Genomic DNA, 17232 nt, shown 5'->3' on the forward strand with positions numbered 1-17232 from the left:
AGAAATCAAACTCATTATTGTAGCGTTGCAAGTCCATAAGCTTGCCACTAACTCACTGTAGGATTTTTGCTTGTGCTATTTCGCAGATTTTTATTTATCTTTCAGAAAGTGAATTAATACATAAAATGTGATATATTTTGCTTCAAAGCTGTATAGAGAATTTCAGGCAATTCAATCCATTAGCTAAGCCTTTTTTTTAACTAATTTATTTTAATATAAAAGTACCTGCTTGTAGCAAGTAGGCGAAATGCATTTCGTCATCGACGGTTCTAGTGAGCCTTATAAGTTATGTCCCTTCTTGAATTTTATTTTGAGAAGCGAATATAATCCTTCAGTTATGAGAGATCATGAATAAACTCAAGTTTTCGTTTCATAGTTTTATCCTTTACTATCGCGCTCTCTCATAAAACTTGTATAGTTCAAATCCACTCGGTCCTGCATATTGTCGTTTCAAGTAGGCATCAACCAATGAAATTATAGAAGTTCAACAAGCGTAACTAAAATGAGACAGTATCAACCAAGAATTAATTTGCTCGTGATGGACGTGGGTCATTGATAAAATATTCAGTTTTGGACTGGGTATAAGACTCAGTATTGTTTGTAACTTTTTAAAAAACCTCTTGTATATAAACCGTCATTTCTAATATCTATTAGTAATAACCATTACTAAAAACTGTATTTTTTTGTTTGTATATTATGTTTCCAGATAACACGTGCCGCCATAAGGCTTTCATTCCTTAACATTGCAATGTATGTGGTACTAAAACTGAAAATAATTAGTTATCTAAACACGTGTTGAAAATTTTAGACGATTTGGTTTTAGTCAGAAAACATTAAGTAACAAATCTCCTGTTAACGAGTATCGTCTTTTAGCCTTTTTATTATTTATTAATTTTAGTTTATGTTTTGAGATCGTACCGCAAAATTACAGAATCATTAAATATTTGGTGCTTAATTCAATGTGGCAGCTCACCTTGATGCTTTGGTGTCTGTATGATTTTCAGGTATTGTTAAAATGTTCACGAAATGTTACATAAGTGAATGGTGTAATTTCGTATACTAATATTCTTTAAAAACGTTTCTATCAGTTAAAAATTTAACAAGAAAAGGAATTTGCTCAATTATAGTGAACGCTGCAGTGATCACAGAAACACTAACAGTGAGCGACGTTAATGTAGTTCACTTTGTTTTTGTGTGTGAGTTGTTTTTCAGATGTTAACGATTATTTAATTATCGTAATATATTTCAAATACGTCATCCTCCTTAAATAGCTTCATCAGTTAAATTCACTTGTTAAACAGTTATGTTTGAGAGAACTTAATACTAGTCACTGGTGTTGCGTGTTTTCTTATAGCAAAGCCACATCGGGCTATCTGTGGGCCCACTGAGGGGAATCGAACCCCTGATTTTAGCGTTGTAAATCCGGAGACATACCGCTGAACTAGCGAGGGGGGCACTGTTGTTTGAATTAAACACAAAGCTACAAAATGGGCTATTTGTGCTCTGCCCACCACGGGTATCGAAACCCGGTTTTTAGCGTTATAATTCCGCAGACATACCGCTGAAACAATGGGAGGTAATATGGGTCGCAGCTTGATCCATTCATACTCTGAGGTTTTTTTCTGTATTGCAGGGGGGAACTGAACTTGTAATGTGAATATCGAATTAAATTCACCAGAACTTAATTGTTTGTAAGAATCTTTTGTTACTAAACCTAACTTACTAAAGGTGTTACCAAGCCATCGTTCTTATAGGTTCGTTGTAGTACCATGAATTAGTGACCATAATTCTTCCAGGTTTATTGTAACACAATGTATTACTAGACCATATTTCTTATAGGTTTATTATAGCACAATGTATTACCAGACCATAGTTCCTCCAGGTTTATTATAGCACAATGTATTACCAGACCATAGTTCCTCCAGGTTTATTATAGCACAATGTATTACCAGACCATAGTTCCTCCAGGTTTATTATAGCACAATGTATTACCAGACCATAGTTCCTCCAGGTTTATTATACCAGACCATAGTTCCTCCAGGTTTATTACAGCACAATGTATTACCAGACCATAGTTCCTCCAGGTTTATTACAGCACAATGTATTACCAGACCATATTTCTTATAGGTTTATTACACTAATATGGATTAGTAAAAAATAAAATAATACCCACGTCGTTGTTTAAACACATTTCAATTATTTGTCTGTTGATTATGAGTACAGTTCGTAGGAGTAATTGTACTTGTTATCAAATATTTTGTTTGCTTGTTTGTTTTCAGTCGTCCCTAATTTAGCAGTGTGAGACTACAGAGAAGGCAGCTAGTCATCACCACCCACCGCTGACGTTTGTGCTACTCTTTTACCAACGAATAGTGGATTTGACCGTCACATTACAACGCTCCCACGGTTGAAAGAGCGAGCACGTTTGGTGTGACGAGATTTCGAACCTGCGACCCTCGGATTACGAGTCAAGTGTCTTAACCACCTGACCATGTCGGGCCGATCAGATATTTAATGTCACAACATTCTTATGGTTTGAACATCCACTGTTCGCTTCCTTCTTGGCCCGGTAGGGCCAAGCGTGTTAAGGCGTTCGACTCGTAATCCAAGGGTCGCCGGCTCGAATCCCCGTCGCACCAAACACGCTCGCCCTTTCAGCCGTGAGGGCGTTATAATGTTACGGTCAATCCCACTATTCGTTAGTAAAAGAGCAGCCCAAGAGTTGGCGGTGGGTGGTGATGACTAGCTGCCTTCCCTCTAGTCTTACACTGCTAAATTAGGGACAACTAGCACAGATAGCCCTCGAGTAGCTTTGTGCGAAATTCCAAAACAAACAAACAAACACATCCTTCTTTGACATATTTCTACTGTTTTTCTAAGATTCTTTAGCAGAGTATATAATATTTCACAATAGCTTTTCCTATAAAAAATTGAATATCTCTTAAGGGCTTTTTAACATTTTACTCCAAGAAGATTATTATCAAAACTAAGGATAAGAGAAGCACTTCAATTGGTAACTCATACAACTGGATTAAGAGGTACTACATACCAGTCTAACCATCAAAAATGAGAAAGAAGGTTTTTCCTTTATGTAAGATGTATGAATGAAACCCAACCAAATATTACTAAATCGAACAAGTAAATCAGTATCTATCAGGTACTGGATCAGAGACTCCATGATTTGTACCCCGTTACCACCTGTAAAAGAAAATCGCGCTGTCCGTTTTGGAGCAATGAGTGTGTTATAATAGTGACAGCCAGATCTCTCAACCTGGTCTTTATGATAGGTAGTATTCAATGAATTTCCTCCTTCTACCCTATCGCTTTAAAATTAGGGACGGCTTGTCGTTTAATGCGAAATTCAACAAAAGAATCATATTTACCACGATCCGTATCTTACTCTTTCCAGTTCTGTGCCTCCAGCAACGACAAATTACTATTCTATGTGCTTAATACATTGCGAAAGGGCACTAGTAAATTTATTCAAAATATTAAAAAAACTGATTATACAATTATTTATAGTTGATTCAGAGATGTGTGGCGATAAAATAAGTTGGGTTTTTATCCTCGCAGTAGGTACAAAACAGCTAAATTTTTAAGATGTTTGTATATATATGTATATATGTTTCAAAAATATTCTGTCAATTTAATTATGATATAGTGGAAGATAGCATAAGATGGCCATCTTAACTGAAAATGTTGCTTTTCCCAATTGTGAAGTACGGAGATCCATTGAGTTGTGGCCTGGCATGGCCAAGCGCGTAAGGCGTGCGACTCGAAATTCAAAACAAACCACTTAGTTGTAAATTTGCATTTCAGTAAATTTTCACAACTTTTATCTTTTCAATGTTTCATGTGTAACCCTGGAAACTAATCCGAGGGTCGCGGGTTCGCGCTAAACATGCTCGCCCTCCCAGCCGTGGGGGTGTATAATGCGACGGTCAATCCCACTATTCGTTGGTAAAAGAGTAGCCCAAGAGTTGGCGGTGGGTGGTGATGACTAGCTGCCTTCCCTGTAGTCTTACACTGCTACCTTAGGGACGGCTAGCGCAGATAACCCTCGAGTAGCTTTGAGCAAAATTAAAAAAAAAATCAGAAGGATCGTAGTCGGTCAGCAGCGCCTTATCACCCATCGTCTACACTAAGAGATTGATCCTTCTAACGTACCTACAGCTGAAATTATGAAGCTTATTTTGTGTTATAGCATGGATTCGAACTCGGATCGGCTACCAGCTCCGAAATCCAAAGCCATACCACAGACCCAAACAGTGTCCCATTTGCAAGAGCGTAAACGTATTCACTGGCTGATGAAGGCTTACGTAAATAAAACGGTAAAAAACACTTAAATAGATGTTTGTTTGTTTTTTGGACTTACGCTCAAAGCTATACAACGGCTATCTTGGGCTACTCTTTTACCAACGAATAGTGGAATTGATTGTCACATTATAACGCCTTTAGCCTTTTCATAGTCACTCCAGGTTCACCCAAACGTTCGTACCTACCTACGTCTCTCAAGCATATTTGTTTGATCTGAAAATGTCCATAGAATGCTTTCGAATAGTTTCTAAAACAGTTAGAAAATCACAAAATAAACCAAAAATACATGTACTTGCTGTTTTTTAATTCCTCTTTTTAGATGCTAAAACTAATTTAACTTCCGTGTTATCTTTATAGGTATATTTCTATTTATATTAAAGTTTTTAAGGAAACTTAAGTTCAGAGTTATTGACTGATTTAGCTTAGAATCACTAGTAACAATATATATAGTGGCTCGGCATGGCCATGTTGTTGGAGCATTTGACTCATAATCTGAGAGTCGCGGGTTCGAATCCTATCACACCAAACATGCTTGCCCTTTCAGTCGTGAAGACGTTATAATGTACGGTCAATCCTACTATTCTCTAGGGCTACTCCGTTACCAACAAATAGGATAATAGTGGTATTGACCGTCACACTATAACCCCCTCACGGCTGAAAGGGCGAGCATGTTTGGTGCGACGGGGATTCGAACCTGCGACCCTCAGATTACGATTCGAACGCCTTAACTCACCTGGCCATGCTAGGTCCTCTTAAATAGAACCGTTTTAATGATGTAAATTGCTTAATTAATTTAGATTTAAGTTAAGAAATGAACAGCTAATTGCGCTTCGTCTTGATTTTATGCATTTCCAGCTGTACATACATGTATGTATGCGTGGTGCGTTTGGCTATTATCCTACCACTTTGTTTTACAAAGCAGAGTAGACTGTTAAAGGAAACAACTGTTTAAATATCTTATTTGAATATTTCAACGTGTTGGAAACTACAGACTGCTTAATTTGCTCTTACTCTGAGATAGATGCAAAGATGGAACTGCGATAAGCTTGAAATTACCACCTTAAAGTCTTTCAGGTTCGATTCACAGTCTCCAGGGTTTTACACGTTGCTCTGACAGTAGACAACATTTCTAAGGTAACGTAGCGCTAGTAAAGATAACCTTAATCCTCTAAAGAGGATGTAATACAGAATACCCGTTGAGACTCTATTAAAATAATCTTTTTTGAAGAATCCGTTTATGTATATCCTCTTCAAGCTTGGCCGATTTTCATAGTTCGGTAAAAGTTCTGAAACTAGTTTTTTTTTTTTTCATTGGCATTAAAGAACTTCAGACATGTCATCCCATACATTACACATGATATTAACTATAATGTTGGAATTTAACCCTATTCAAACATCTTTCCAACAAGCGAGTGGCATATTGCATTTCATCTTATTTTGTATCTCATGTTCCGTTGAGATTTTTACCTTGATGTTGTCTAAATGTATCTCTACGTTTATCTTATTTCTTTAATGCAGAAATAAAAAAATTAAAACACACAGCCACGTGGTTCTTGAGAAATGAGAAAATGTCACTTTGTATGGAGTAAAGATTTTGCGCGTGTGACCTTTGAAAGACGATCTATTTCATGTTTGGTTGTAGTTTTTCAAACTACTGCTAGAAATCTGACAAAAACGAATCTAAAAACTACTTTGTAATTTTGTTGTCAATTGAAGATACTTGTATTTACACGGGATCTTTGCAAAGGTAAAATCTGGTTTCTGATGGAGTCACAGATGGTGGATAATACGATCAATGAGCTGTAAGCAAGATATTTACAAATCAATAAGAAATGTTTTCCTAACAACAAACTTTTTAGTTAAATATTTCACAATTTAGAATAACATTTTACGTTTCAACTTCTTGTTACTTTGATATAAGTAACAAAACACTTATTATTATTGTATTATTCAGTAACTAAACTTAAGGCCAGGCAGTACCTAGAATTTGCGGCGAACAAAATTTAAGTATATACAGTAAAACCTGTCTAAGGTGGAATCGCACGAGACCGAGTAAAATTTCCGGCTTAGACATAGTGAACATGCGTTTCCTCAGTTATATGCAATTTTTGAACGGAACGTTATACTTGCTTGATTGAAGGGAAGTAATACGTTTGTAAATAAAGTTATTGTACTGTTTATGTTATATTTATTCAAATAAGAACATAAATCGACATTCAAAATATACGTAAGTGCACAAAATATTAATCAAATTTATTTAAAAAAGTGCACAATTTCAACTGTTTCGTTTTTTTAATAGGCTTTCTCATGCGGTTAAGAGATAACGCCAATTCTACGGCCTTTTCATAAAGTTCATTTTCCCCCTTCATTTTTGCATACAGTTTGATAGCATTAATATAACGTAACACTGGCGATGAAGTAGGAATTTCTATTTCCTCACTATCTTTTCCATTTTGTTCTTCTTCTGAATCTCTCACATTGTTACCATCTTACGATTCTATTATAGAGTTTAAATCAGTTTCTGTTAAAACATTCTTGTCAACGTTCACAAAACTTTCCGTGTTCACAGAATCATCTGCATCAGTCTTCTCAATCAGAGTTTGGATTTCACTAGAATCATCACAACAAACAACTTCTCCACAATCTCCGCCATTATCAAGAATAAATTCACAGTTTTGAAAACACTTTATTATGCATTCATCTTTTACACATTTGATTGATTGACTTAAAAATACAATTGAATCTAACACGTCTGAAATGGTCATTTCAGATGCTCTCTTACAGTCGTCCATGTTTGTTATAATATGCTGAAGCAACAGTTATCTGTATAATTCCATTATCTAATGGCTGTAGAACTGATGTTGTACATGGAGGTAGAAAGATAATTTGAAAATTAAACTTTTGGGTGACAAGTTACATTATCTAGGAAAAGTAGTATATTCCTATTTTCTTGTTCCATTCTTTTGTTTAATTTGTTAAAAATTCCTCGAACGTAGCACTTGTCATCCACACTTTATTATTTGCTTTCCATTCCACAGGAAGTTAATTCTTCCTTAAATTTATGAAACAGCGTCGGATTTTCACTTTCACCTATTACCCATGGTAAATTTTCCCTAAATTTTAAAATTATGGAAAATAGGAATCTATTTTTTTCGTGAGAATTATTTAAAGAGTAGAATTTTTCACTTAAAAGACAAATACATTTCTACAAGTCATTAATAGAATATTTAACCAATACTTACTGTAACAAAATGTCCAAGAATTTATTAATATTTAAAGAAATTATTAATTAAACAAGAAATTATTAACTAATTAAGAAATTAATATTTAATCAAAAACCTTTTCCGCCTTACTCAGGTTCTAATGCTACTTGTTGATAGATGAGGTAGGTGAAACAGTTCACTGTCCGTGTTACGCAGGTTCCGCCATATAGAGGACGTTTTATAACATAAATCTTAAGATAATGCTCCAAAAGTTTGATATTTCTAGCTTGTACAGGTTTTACTGTATATCAAAAATGGCTGTTCATAGTTAGAATATTTTAATTCCCAACAAATATGCTTTTGTTTGTTTGTTTTGAATTTCGCACCTGAGGGATATTTGCGCTAACCGTCCCAAATTTAGCAGTGTAAGACTAGAGGGAAGGCAGCTTTACTTATTAGATGACTATACTCTAATCCAAGGGGTTCCTCACTGGCTAATAATTCCAACTGTGCATAAGAAAATTCTGAATTTTCCGGTTCATTTCTTTTATAAAAAGTAGGTACCACTAAGTTGTGATTTGAACGAAAATGCTGGAAAGATTCAGATGAATTACTAAGAATTATTTACTCAGAATACCACGTACAATTAACCTAATCACTGAAAAAGACATTGCACGAAAATAGTAAACTACCGCGTAGACGTCATTCGCACTTTATGGCTTGTCTGTATCGTTATAACACTGACAATTATCAGTTGGCGGTAGGAGATGTTCATTAACTGTTTCTTCTATTATATAATTTCATATTTGTGGAATACTATGCTAAGATTTGCGCAAACATCCTAAAGTAAAGAAGGTTTGGTTTTGAATTTCGAGCAAGGCTACACGAGGGATATCTGCAGCTAGTCATCACCACCTACCGCCAACTCTTAGGCTACTCTTTTACCAACGAACACTGGGATTGGCCGTCACTTTATGACGCCCCCTCGGCTGAAAGAGCGAGCATGTTTGGTGCGAAGGAGATTTGAACACACGACCCTCAGATTACGAGTCTAGAGCCTTAACCCCCTGGCTATGCCGGGCTAGGTTCTTTTTAGTAATACAAAAGCTATAAATCTTATTGTATAAGACATTTAAAAGTCAAATTTAAACTTCCTAAGTTAAAGCATTAAACGAAGGCCGGTATTAAACTTGCTTATATTCATCGGATAAAAATATACAATTTTTACATATTCCTCAACAGCTGTACAACTATAGGTTTGTGTTGGTCACAACAGATCATATAAACATATAAAAAATGAAAATGTTAGAGTAGCCCAGAAGAATTATTTTATAATATTTACAAACAAAAACGTAATATTTTTATTTATATAAAAATCACTCGATTTGAGCGAATACATAACAAAATGTTAACAGGCGACATTTAAGGGGTACGTACAGGGTGGCCCGTACGTCCCTACCCATTCATATGTCTTATGTATCCAGTGTATCAGTGTACTGCCCCTCATTCTCACTGTGCTCATGTACCCACGTGCTTGTCACAATACGCTCTTCAATTGTAAATGGGCTTACATCGGCCATATTTCTCTGAAAAACAAAGAAACAGATTTATAATCCATGCGTAATCAAATATAACATAATAACGTATGGATGGGTAGGGACTTACGGGCCATCCTGTAGTTTAAAGGTAACACGTTTCATTTCCTGTCACCAGTAATATTTCTCTCTCTTCACTCACATATTTGTTGATTTACATAAATTGAAAGTACTTTAGGGCCCAGCATAGCCAAGCGTGTTAAGGCGTTCGACTTGTAATCCGAGGGACGCAGGTTCGAATCTCTGTTTCACCAAACATAGTCGCTTTTTCAGCCGTGGGGGCGTTATAATGTGATGACGAATTCAACTATTTGTTGGTAAAAGAGTAGCCCAATAGTTGGCTAAATTAGGGATGGCTAGCGAAGATAGTCCTCGAGTAGCTTTGCGCGAAATTAAAAAACAAACAAACAAAAAATTTAAAAAGGACAAATCTCACGTTAGGCGTCACATTATCACATCACTTAGTTATAACTGTGTTGTATTACAAACTTTAATTGGTATAGATAGCGCTGACCGAACAAACTTCGAACTGTGTGTGGTCTTACGTTATTCCTTTGAAATAACGAAGTTACGAGTTTTACGAGAACAAACCCTTTTAACCTAGGATAGAGTTATCGTTGTAACGTCGTTAACAGAAGTAAGTGTAAGCTCACTGAAGTTTAGTAGATGCGTGGGTTTAGAAAAAGTAATACAACACTCCCGTTAGAGCTGAATAAGTCATCAGTGTTATCGAATGAACAGAGAACCAGTAATTGAATCGTTAATTACATCTACTGATTCGTTTAAAGATAAATCATGAGATTTTATTAGAAACTTTATAACAAAATTATCTTAATAGTTCAAAAAAATCTGATAAATTTGCAGTACTTCCATGTGTAACACAAATTTTATGAACCAAGTGATACAGAAATCATTGAATTCTATTTAATTACACTTGAAGTTAGGGGCCCGGAATGGTCATATATGCTGTGTCTTTTATTTTTACATTTAAAAGCGTGTTACGGCGTTCGACTCGTAATCCGAGGGTCGCGGGTTCGAATCCCGGTCGCACCAAACATGCTCGCCCTTTCAACCGTGGGGGCGTTATAATGTTACGGTCAATCCCACTATTCGTTGGTAAAAGAGTAGCCCATGAGTTGGCGGTGGGTGGTGATGACTAGCTGCCTCCCCTCTAGTCTTACACTGCTAAACTAGGGACGGTTAGCACAGATAGCCCTCGAGTAGCTTTGTGCGAAATTCAAAAAACAAACCCTTGAAGTTCGTATAATATTTATATTAAATTAAGTCTAATTGAATATAGAACTAGTCATTGAAAGTCCACTTGGCCCGCTATCGTAATTTTAATCATTGTTTGTCCTGATAACAAATTATATTGCGATTTTTTTTTTTCTTTATTTCAACAGTCTGGCGATCTTTCGAACGCAGAGCTACGGATCCTAACAAAAAATCTGGACAATATCACTTACAGAGGTAAGTTTAATAGTTAATCTTTCCATTGAACATTATTAAAACTGTTTCTAAAATATATAAATACTTTGTGTGTGTGTGACGACCTCTACAGAAGCGTTGTAAGGTACACAGCAAGTCGGTGATTCCAGTATTATTAAGATTAACTCTTTGTGTTTGTTTTTTGCTAACCCTTAAATGGCGACCATCATCAACTGCTACCTTCAACATTCCCGCTATTTAAGGGTTAAGCCTAAAGCCTCCCTTTTGTTTTCTTGAATAAATATAATTCCTAGTCTAGTTTTAGTTTTCGCAAGGGGAAACTTAGTCCCAGTAATTACGTAACATCTGTCAGCAGATTGTGCTCTTCAGATGTTGAATTGTGTTGCTTACGAGTCGTGCCAAACTCCATCTTAATGATCATCGAAGTACAAACTTAAAACTTAAGTTTTTGGCATTCGATATTTAGTATTCAGTAGCATGTGCTCGGGAAGCAGAATTATGGACCACTTTCCTATTTCTCAGAAAATTGGACATTTCAGGATTATTTAGCAATGTAATAAATAATGGTGTGAATTAATGTCATTTAAAATTAAACATCTATTTTGAACGTTTGAACCGTTTTGTATTTCATAATGTCGTTACTGTATGAATCAAACGCCCTCAGAAAATTGTTTTGTAACAATTCGCGTTAGGTGTAAATCTGTTCAATTGTTTGCCAGCAAAATCCTTCTACACTTTTGGAGTTAGCAGGACCAAACATGACAAGGGGGTTACAACGCGCTGGGAAGTCACACAGACATTATGGAGATTTCGTAGTAAGTGTTAAGGGTTGCTTAACCCGAATCTGGAATCAGACTTTGTGTTCTTAGCTCCACCTGGGGATCCAGGGGGCACCATATTTGAAAATGTATTCAAATCCCCTCTCAGAGATAAAGGTACCAAACTTGGACGACGTGCTCAGGTCCCGCGTGTTGGTGTCAAATAACAGCTTTTTTTGTTGTTGTTTCGAGTAAACGGAAATAAAATATATTCTATTGTCAAAAAAAATAAACTTGTGTTGCTCTCTGTTCAATTAAATGTATAGTATATGGTATTTCACAAATTCACATAAACTCACTAAAACACTTGTAATGCATTTCAATACATGTTTGAAAAAGACCTAAAACCATAAACATATTGAACAAATAACTCTGACATAAAGTTTTTTCTTATCGTTACTTAAGGACATCTTAGAATGTACGATTTTGAACCTGCGTTTAATAAAATAATTATCTAATGCAATAAATAAATAAATTAATTAATTAATGCAACATTTTCGTAACTGATCTTCAGTATGTCTGAGGACTTGCAATGCTAAAAATCGGGTTTTGATACCCGTGGTGGGCAGAGCACAGATAGCCTAACGTGTAGCTTTGTGCTTAGTTCAAACAAATGATCTCTACAAATGGATTAGCCCGTATATTTAATTAGGGCTTTTCAACTTCACTTCAATAAACGAACACTGTATAAAACCAGATGCTTTAAAATAAAACCAGATTTTCGTTATCAAGCCTGTGTATAGAAGGATTATTCCGTGTATAATTTGTTATTATTCAGTATTATCCAGTGTAAATAAGTATCCACTTGTCCAGCCGGTATGCTCAATTTTGACTTTAATGTGTATTAGATTTAGTTAAAATCATTAAACTTAGTTCATATTATCTCGCAAAATCATGTAAATCATATATAATAGAATATTTCAGGCCCAGTATGAGCAAGTGGTTGAGGTGCTCGACTCGTAATCTGAGGGTCGCAGGTTGAAATCCCCGTCACATCAAACCCTTTCAGCCGTGGGGGCGTTACAATGTTACGGCCAATCTCACTATTCATTGGTAAAAGAGTAGCCCAAGAGTTGGCGTTGGGTGGTTAGGAACAGCTAACGCAGATAGTTCTCGTGTAGCTTTGCGCAAAATTCAAACATCAAACAAACAACAGAATGTTTCCGTCATCTTCTGAGAATCCTATTCAGGTAATGTCAATAAAAAAAAAAAAAACTGTTCAAACAATGTGCAATGTCATAGTATCGATATTCATTGGTAACATTTTAAACGTTCTTGAATCAAAAATATTTGAGCAAATTAATAATAGAAACAAATAAAATATGTATCAATTAAAATACATACAAATATCAATTATTATTTGTTCAATAATATAAAATATACTGTGCTGTTTTGGTCAAGTCTTAAAATTATTTGGAATACAGCATTTTTCTCCCCAAGTTTCTCTGTTTGTACAAGCGCACAAACACACACACATCTAAATTAATACAATGGTATTACTTTGTTTGTTTCTTATGAAGTACAAAACTACACGATAAGTGCTCACCACGAGTATCGAACATCGGTTTTTAGCGTTATAAGTCTTCAGATCTGGTGGGCTAAAATTATATTACTTTTAATATATTGTGTGCTTTAGTATTTACTAGGCCACTCTCAGCCTTTCAAACACTTTGCATAGTTCCCGTTTAGAATAAAGCTTATGCATGTGAGACTGTCTTAAATAAAACTAATCAAAACGTGCCTTAGCAGCTAGAAACATTATTTTTTACATGGTAAGCAAATCAGCCCATAAACGTCTCCATTGTTCCAATGTCCCCAAATGATGTTTTTAGTGCTGTTTGAAGACTAATTACATCAAAATTATGATTTAGGAAAAGGAAAATTGAAATAATTAGTTTAACATAGAGCTTGGTTAAACCAAACACTTCAGAAAAATTCACTGGTGGTAAAAACTTCCGTGCAAGTGGAAAAAAGGTTTTGTTTTTCAGCTAAACTCTTCTTGCAAGCTTTCAATGATTATTATAAGTAGAGCAAAAAGTTCTAAGTATATTTTGGAATGAGACTTCAAGCATGTGATCTAATACCGATTATAATTAGGGTACAGATTTGAATAATGGGAGTTGTCTGGAAAGATGCGACGAAAAGAAAAAGTACAAATACGCGAGACACGAATTGTTTCGTCCAGTAATTACATCAAGATCTTCAAATACAATTAGGGAATCTCCGGAACGTACGAAACGTAACAAAAACAAGCTTAGGTGAAGTAAGACTCACTTTTACGTTAAAACATTTTTGGTGAGATACTTTTTGTTTACCCGAAATAATAAAGATTCCTCATTATTGGTGCACTTTATATAATTGGAAAAGCTCTTATCTTATTCTGTTGATCATTTTAAATGTATATATATATTGTATATCGCAAGGCATAGATGGAAGATGGTAAAGCATTATGTTCCTAGGAGAAAAAAAATTAGATTTGATTTTCAGTTATTAATATATATACTGATGTAGAGCTTATATTGTTAAATGTTATATATGCAACAGTATCGTTTCTTCTAGAGCAAAGACACGTTGAGCTATCTGCTGTGTCCATCTTCGGAAAAGGAACTCTTGATTTTAGTGTTGCGTGTCCGAAAACCTATCGCTGTTTCACCTGGGAGCACAATAATTATTATGGACAAAGATGTTGCTGTTTGTTGTTTGCTTTGGGGAGAGGCTTCTGTAAAATATGTAATAATCATGAACACTAGAACCTCGCGAAGGATAAATTAACCATTTAAATGTCTAGTCTCAACTTCATTGTTATGTAGCCGAACACTAAAATACATATATAATTATATCAAATAGTGATATGAACAGCATAAATACCATCTGAAGTGTCCAGTTTAAAAGTGTTATTATAGAAAGAGTGTAAAATGGTAGGGCGTGACTAAGCCTTACAGAGGAATAAATTAGCTTATTACATTCATTAAAGACAGTTCAAGAGCAAGTAGAAATTGAACATCCTTTGTTTCTTTCACTGTTTTATTTGATTAGTTGTTATTGGGCTGATTGGGCCGATGTTTGGCGTTATAAGCCCTCAGATTCGCCTTTATCGGTGAAGCTTTAACCATTTACTGGTAAAATTAATTAACGACATTCAAAATTCAATGGGTGTATGTTTGTGAGTGTGTGGTCTTGTAAGCGCAAAGCGAGTTAATCGATTATTTATGCCTTGTCCACCATTGATTTCAGTCTCTGACTTTTAGTTTTTCGTTTCTCAACTTTACCTCTGTGTCAACAGAGGAGAAGAACTGTAAATCTAGAAACAATTACGTTTTAACACAATATTTGAAAACTCTTCAATACAAAATTCGAAATGACCACGTTTCATGACTAGTTCAACATAATTCAACCAAACATTGATCAGTTTAATGTAATCTTTTTCTTGGTACGTACGGTACATCTTATGTACCCAATAAGAAAAAAGAACAATGTTATTCTGACTGAAACAGAACGTTTTCCTACAAACACATCAAATAAAGATACATCTATCGAGTGTCACCTTAAGTTGTGCCCTTGGAAAAAGATTGATTAGTTTGCAAGATTCTTTTGTATTTTTATGACTGAATTAATAAACACGGTTATATATACATACATATATCAGTGGCACAGTCAAGGGTGGGCCTGCCCAGACCACTTCCCGCCCACGCAACACCCAGTTCCACATAATCGTATTCTGCTTGATGTGTTTCACATCTATGTACGTCATACGTAATTTTTAACTCCCTTTAACTTGCTTCCGAGGGTTTCTACGCCTTTAGCCTTTCCGTGATTACTCCAGGTCTACCCAAAAGTTCGTACCTCCCTACGTCTTTCAAGTATATTTGTTTGATCTGAAAATGTCCATAGAGTACTTTCAAATAGTTTCTGAAACAGAAAATCACAAAATTAGCCAAAAATACATGTACTTGCTGTTTTTCAATTCCTCTTTTTAGATACTAAAACTAATTTAACTTCCGTGTTATCTTTATAGGTATATTTCTATTTATATTAAAGTTTTTTAAGGAAACTTAAATTCAGAGTTATTGATTGATTTAGCTTAGAATCACTAGTAACAATATATATATATATATAATGGCCCGGCATGGCCATGTTGTTAGAGCACTCGATTCATAACCTAAGAGTCGCGGGTTCGAATCTTATCACACCAAACATGCTCACCCTTTCAGTCGTGGGGACGTTATAATGTAACAGTCAATTCTATTATTCGTTGGTGAAAGAGTTGCCTAAGTGTTGGCGGTGAGTGGTGATGACTAGCTGCCTTCCCTTTAGTCTTACACTGCTAAATTAGGGGCAGCTAGCGCTGATAGCCCTCGAGTAGTTTTGCGCGAAATTAAAAACAAACCAAACCAAAACCCACTAGGGGAAAGTTAGCTTGCATTGACCAAGAATACTGACAAATACATCAATGACTTAATTATCTGGTACAATAGAATTACTAATAACAGTGTTACTACTATAAATTTTGCTTAGTTGTAAATAGAAAATACTACAATATCTGTCACTCAGACGCATTATTCTTTTCACATTGTAACTTGAAGTTCGGCGTTGGTTTTTGATTTTATAAAATGTCATGAAAGGCAAAGAGATGCTGTTTATTACGCCCTCTGTCATTTAGTTTTCAAACGGACCAGGTTAGCATAATGGTTAGCTTGCGCGTGCTGTGAGTCCGAGGACTCGTTCTTATAGTTCACCAACTATGCGACTCGTATTTTTAAGTGGCAATGCGATTCGAATCTTGACAGATAGCATCCGCAAACCGGCTAGACAAATATAATACAGCCATCAGTGGTGAGTACTCTGGACTAGCTGCTTTCCCCCGAGTTTGAGACGACCATTTGCGGACAGTCGTTTGCGTAGTTTGCGCCAAAAGTCTGAAACAAATAAATGAAGTGTTTGGTGTTTATGGCCCGGCATGGCCAAGCGTGTTAAGGCGTGCGACTCGTAATCTGAGGGTCGCAGATTCGCATCCCCGTCGCGTCAAACATGCTCGCCCTTTCAGCCGTGAGGGCGTTATAATGTGACGGCCAATCCCACTATTCGTTGGTAAAGGAGCAGCTCAAGAGTTGGCGGTGGGTGGTGATGACTAGCTGTCTTCCCTCTTGTCTTACACTGCTAAATTAGGGACGGCTAGCGCAGGTAGCCCTCGAGAATCTTTGTGTGAAATTCAAAAAACAAACAAACAGTTTTGTGTTTTTTTAAGTGGAAAACTTTTAAAATCCTAGGGAATAGACATATTTTAACAATATATGAAATTATTTGGGTTTACTATCCTAGTTTTTTTAGGGTTTTAGTAAGATTTTTTTTTGCTATTTAACGTTAGTTTCGCGAAGCTCCCAATGTTTGTGACACTGCGCTAGAGACGACATTAAACAGTCACTAGCTTAGTGTTTGGTCAACGTGCCTCGAATATTTCAATGGAGAAAAATAAACTTATTTATTGCTCTAACAGCATACTTTTATAAATCTAGTTTTCTTTAAATTTTTCTATACAGATAATTAGATTAAGTCGTCTAGTTAATCAGTCACACGCCCGAAATTAGATTAATGTTTGCACACATTTTATTGGTGTGCAATTTATTCAATTCGCCTAAACTAGTTTAATAAGCCCGTTTTAGGATTTCACGAAAAAAATACGCTATTACCCCAAATAGGTGGGACTGTAATCAGACATTGTGTTCGTTAATATTAATAATACAATAGAAATAAGAAAATACAGATCTGAGGTATTTATTATTTATTTTCTCTTCAATGCTTTATAAAAATATATTTTTCTCCATCACTGGATAATGTGGTCTCATTTGGATC

The 17232-nt window shown here is 35.5% G+C and overlaps 1 protein-coding gene across 1 annotated transcript in view; it reads left to right on the top strand.

The window, feature by feature from the left end:
- The window catches only part of LOC143231076 (carbonic anhydrase-related protein 10-like), a 168792-nt gene that overhangs the window by 116872 nt on the left and 34688 nt on the right, over nt 1-17232 (top strand). Inside the window, exon 6 of the mRNA XM_076465612.1 lies at nt 10519-10585. Coding sequence (XP_076321727.1) covers nt 10519-10585 — 67 coding nt within the window. The remainder of the gene's footprint in view (nt 1-10518; nt 10586-17232) is intronic.

This window comes from Tachypleus tridentatus, chromosome 10 (assembly GCF_004210375.1).
Source record: "Tachypleus tridentatus isolate NWPU-2018 chromosome 10, ASM421037v1, whole genome shotgun sequence".
NCBI lineage: Eukaryota > Metazoa > Arthropoda > Merostomata > Xiphosura > Limulidae > Tachypleus > Tachypleus tridentatus.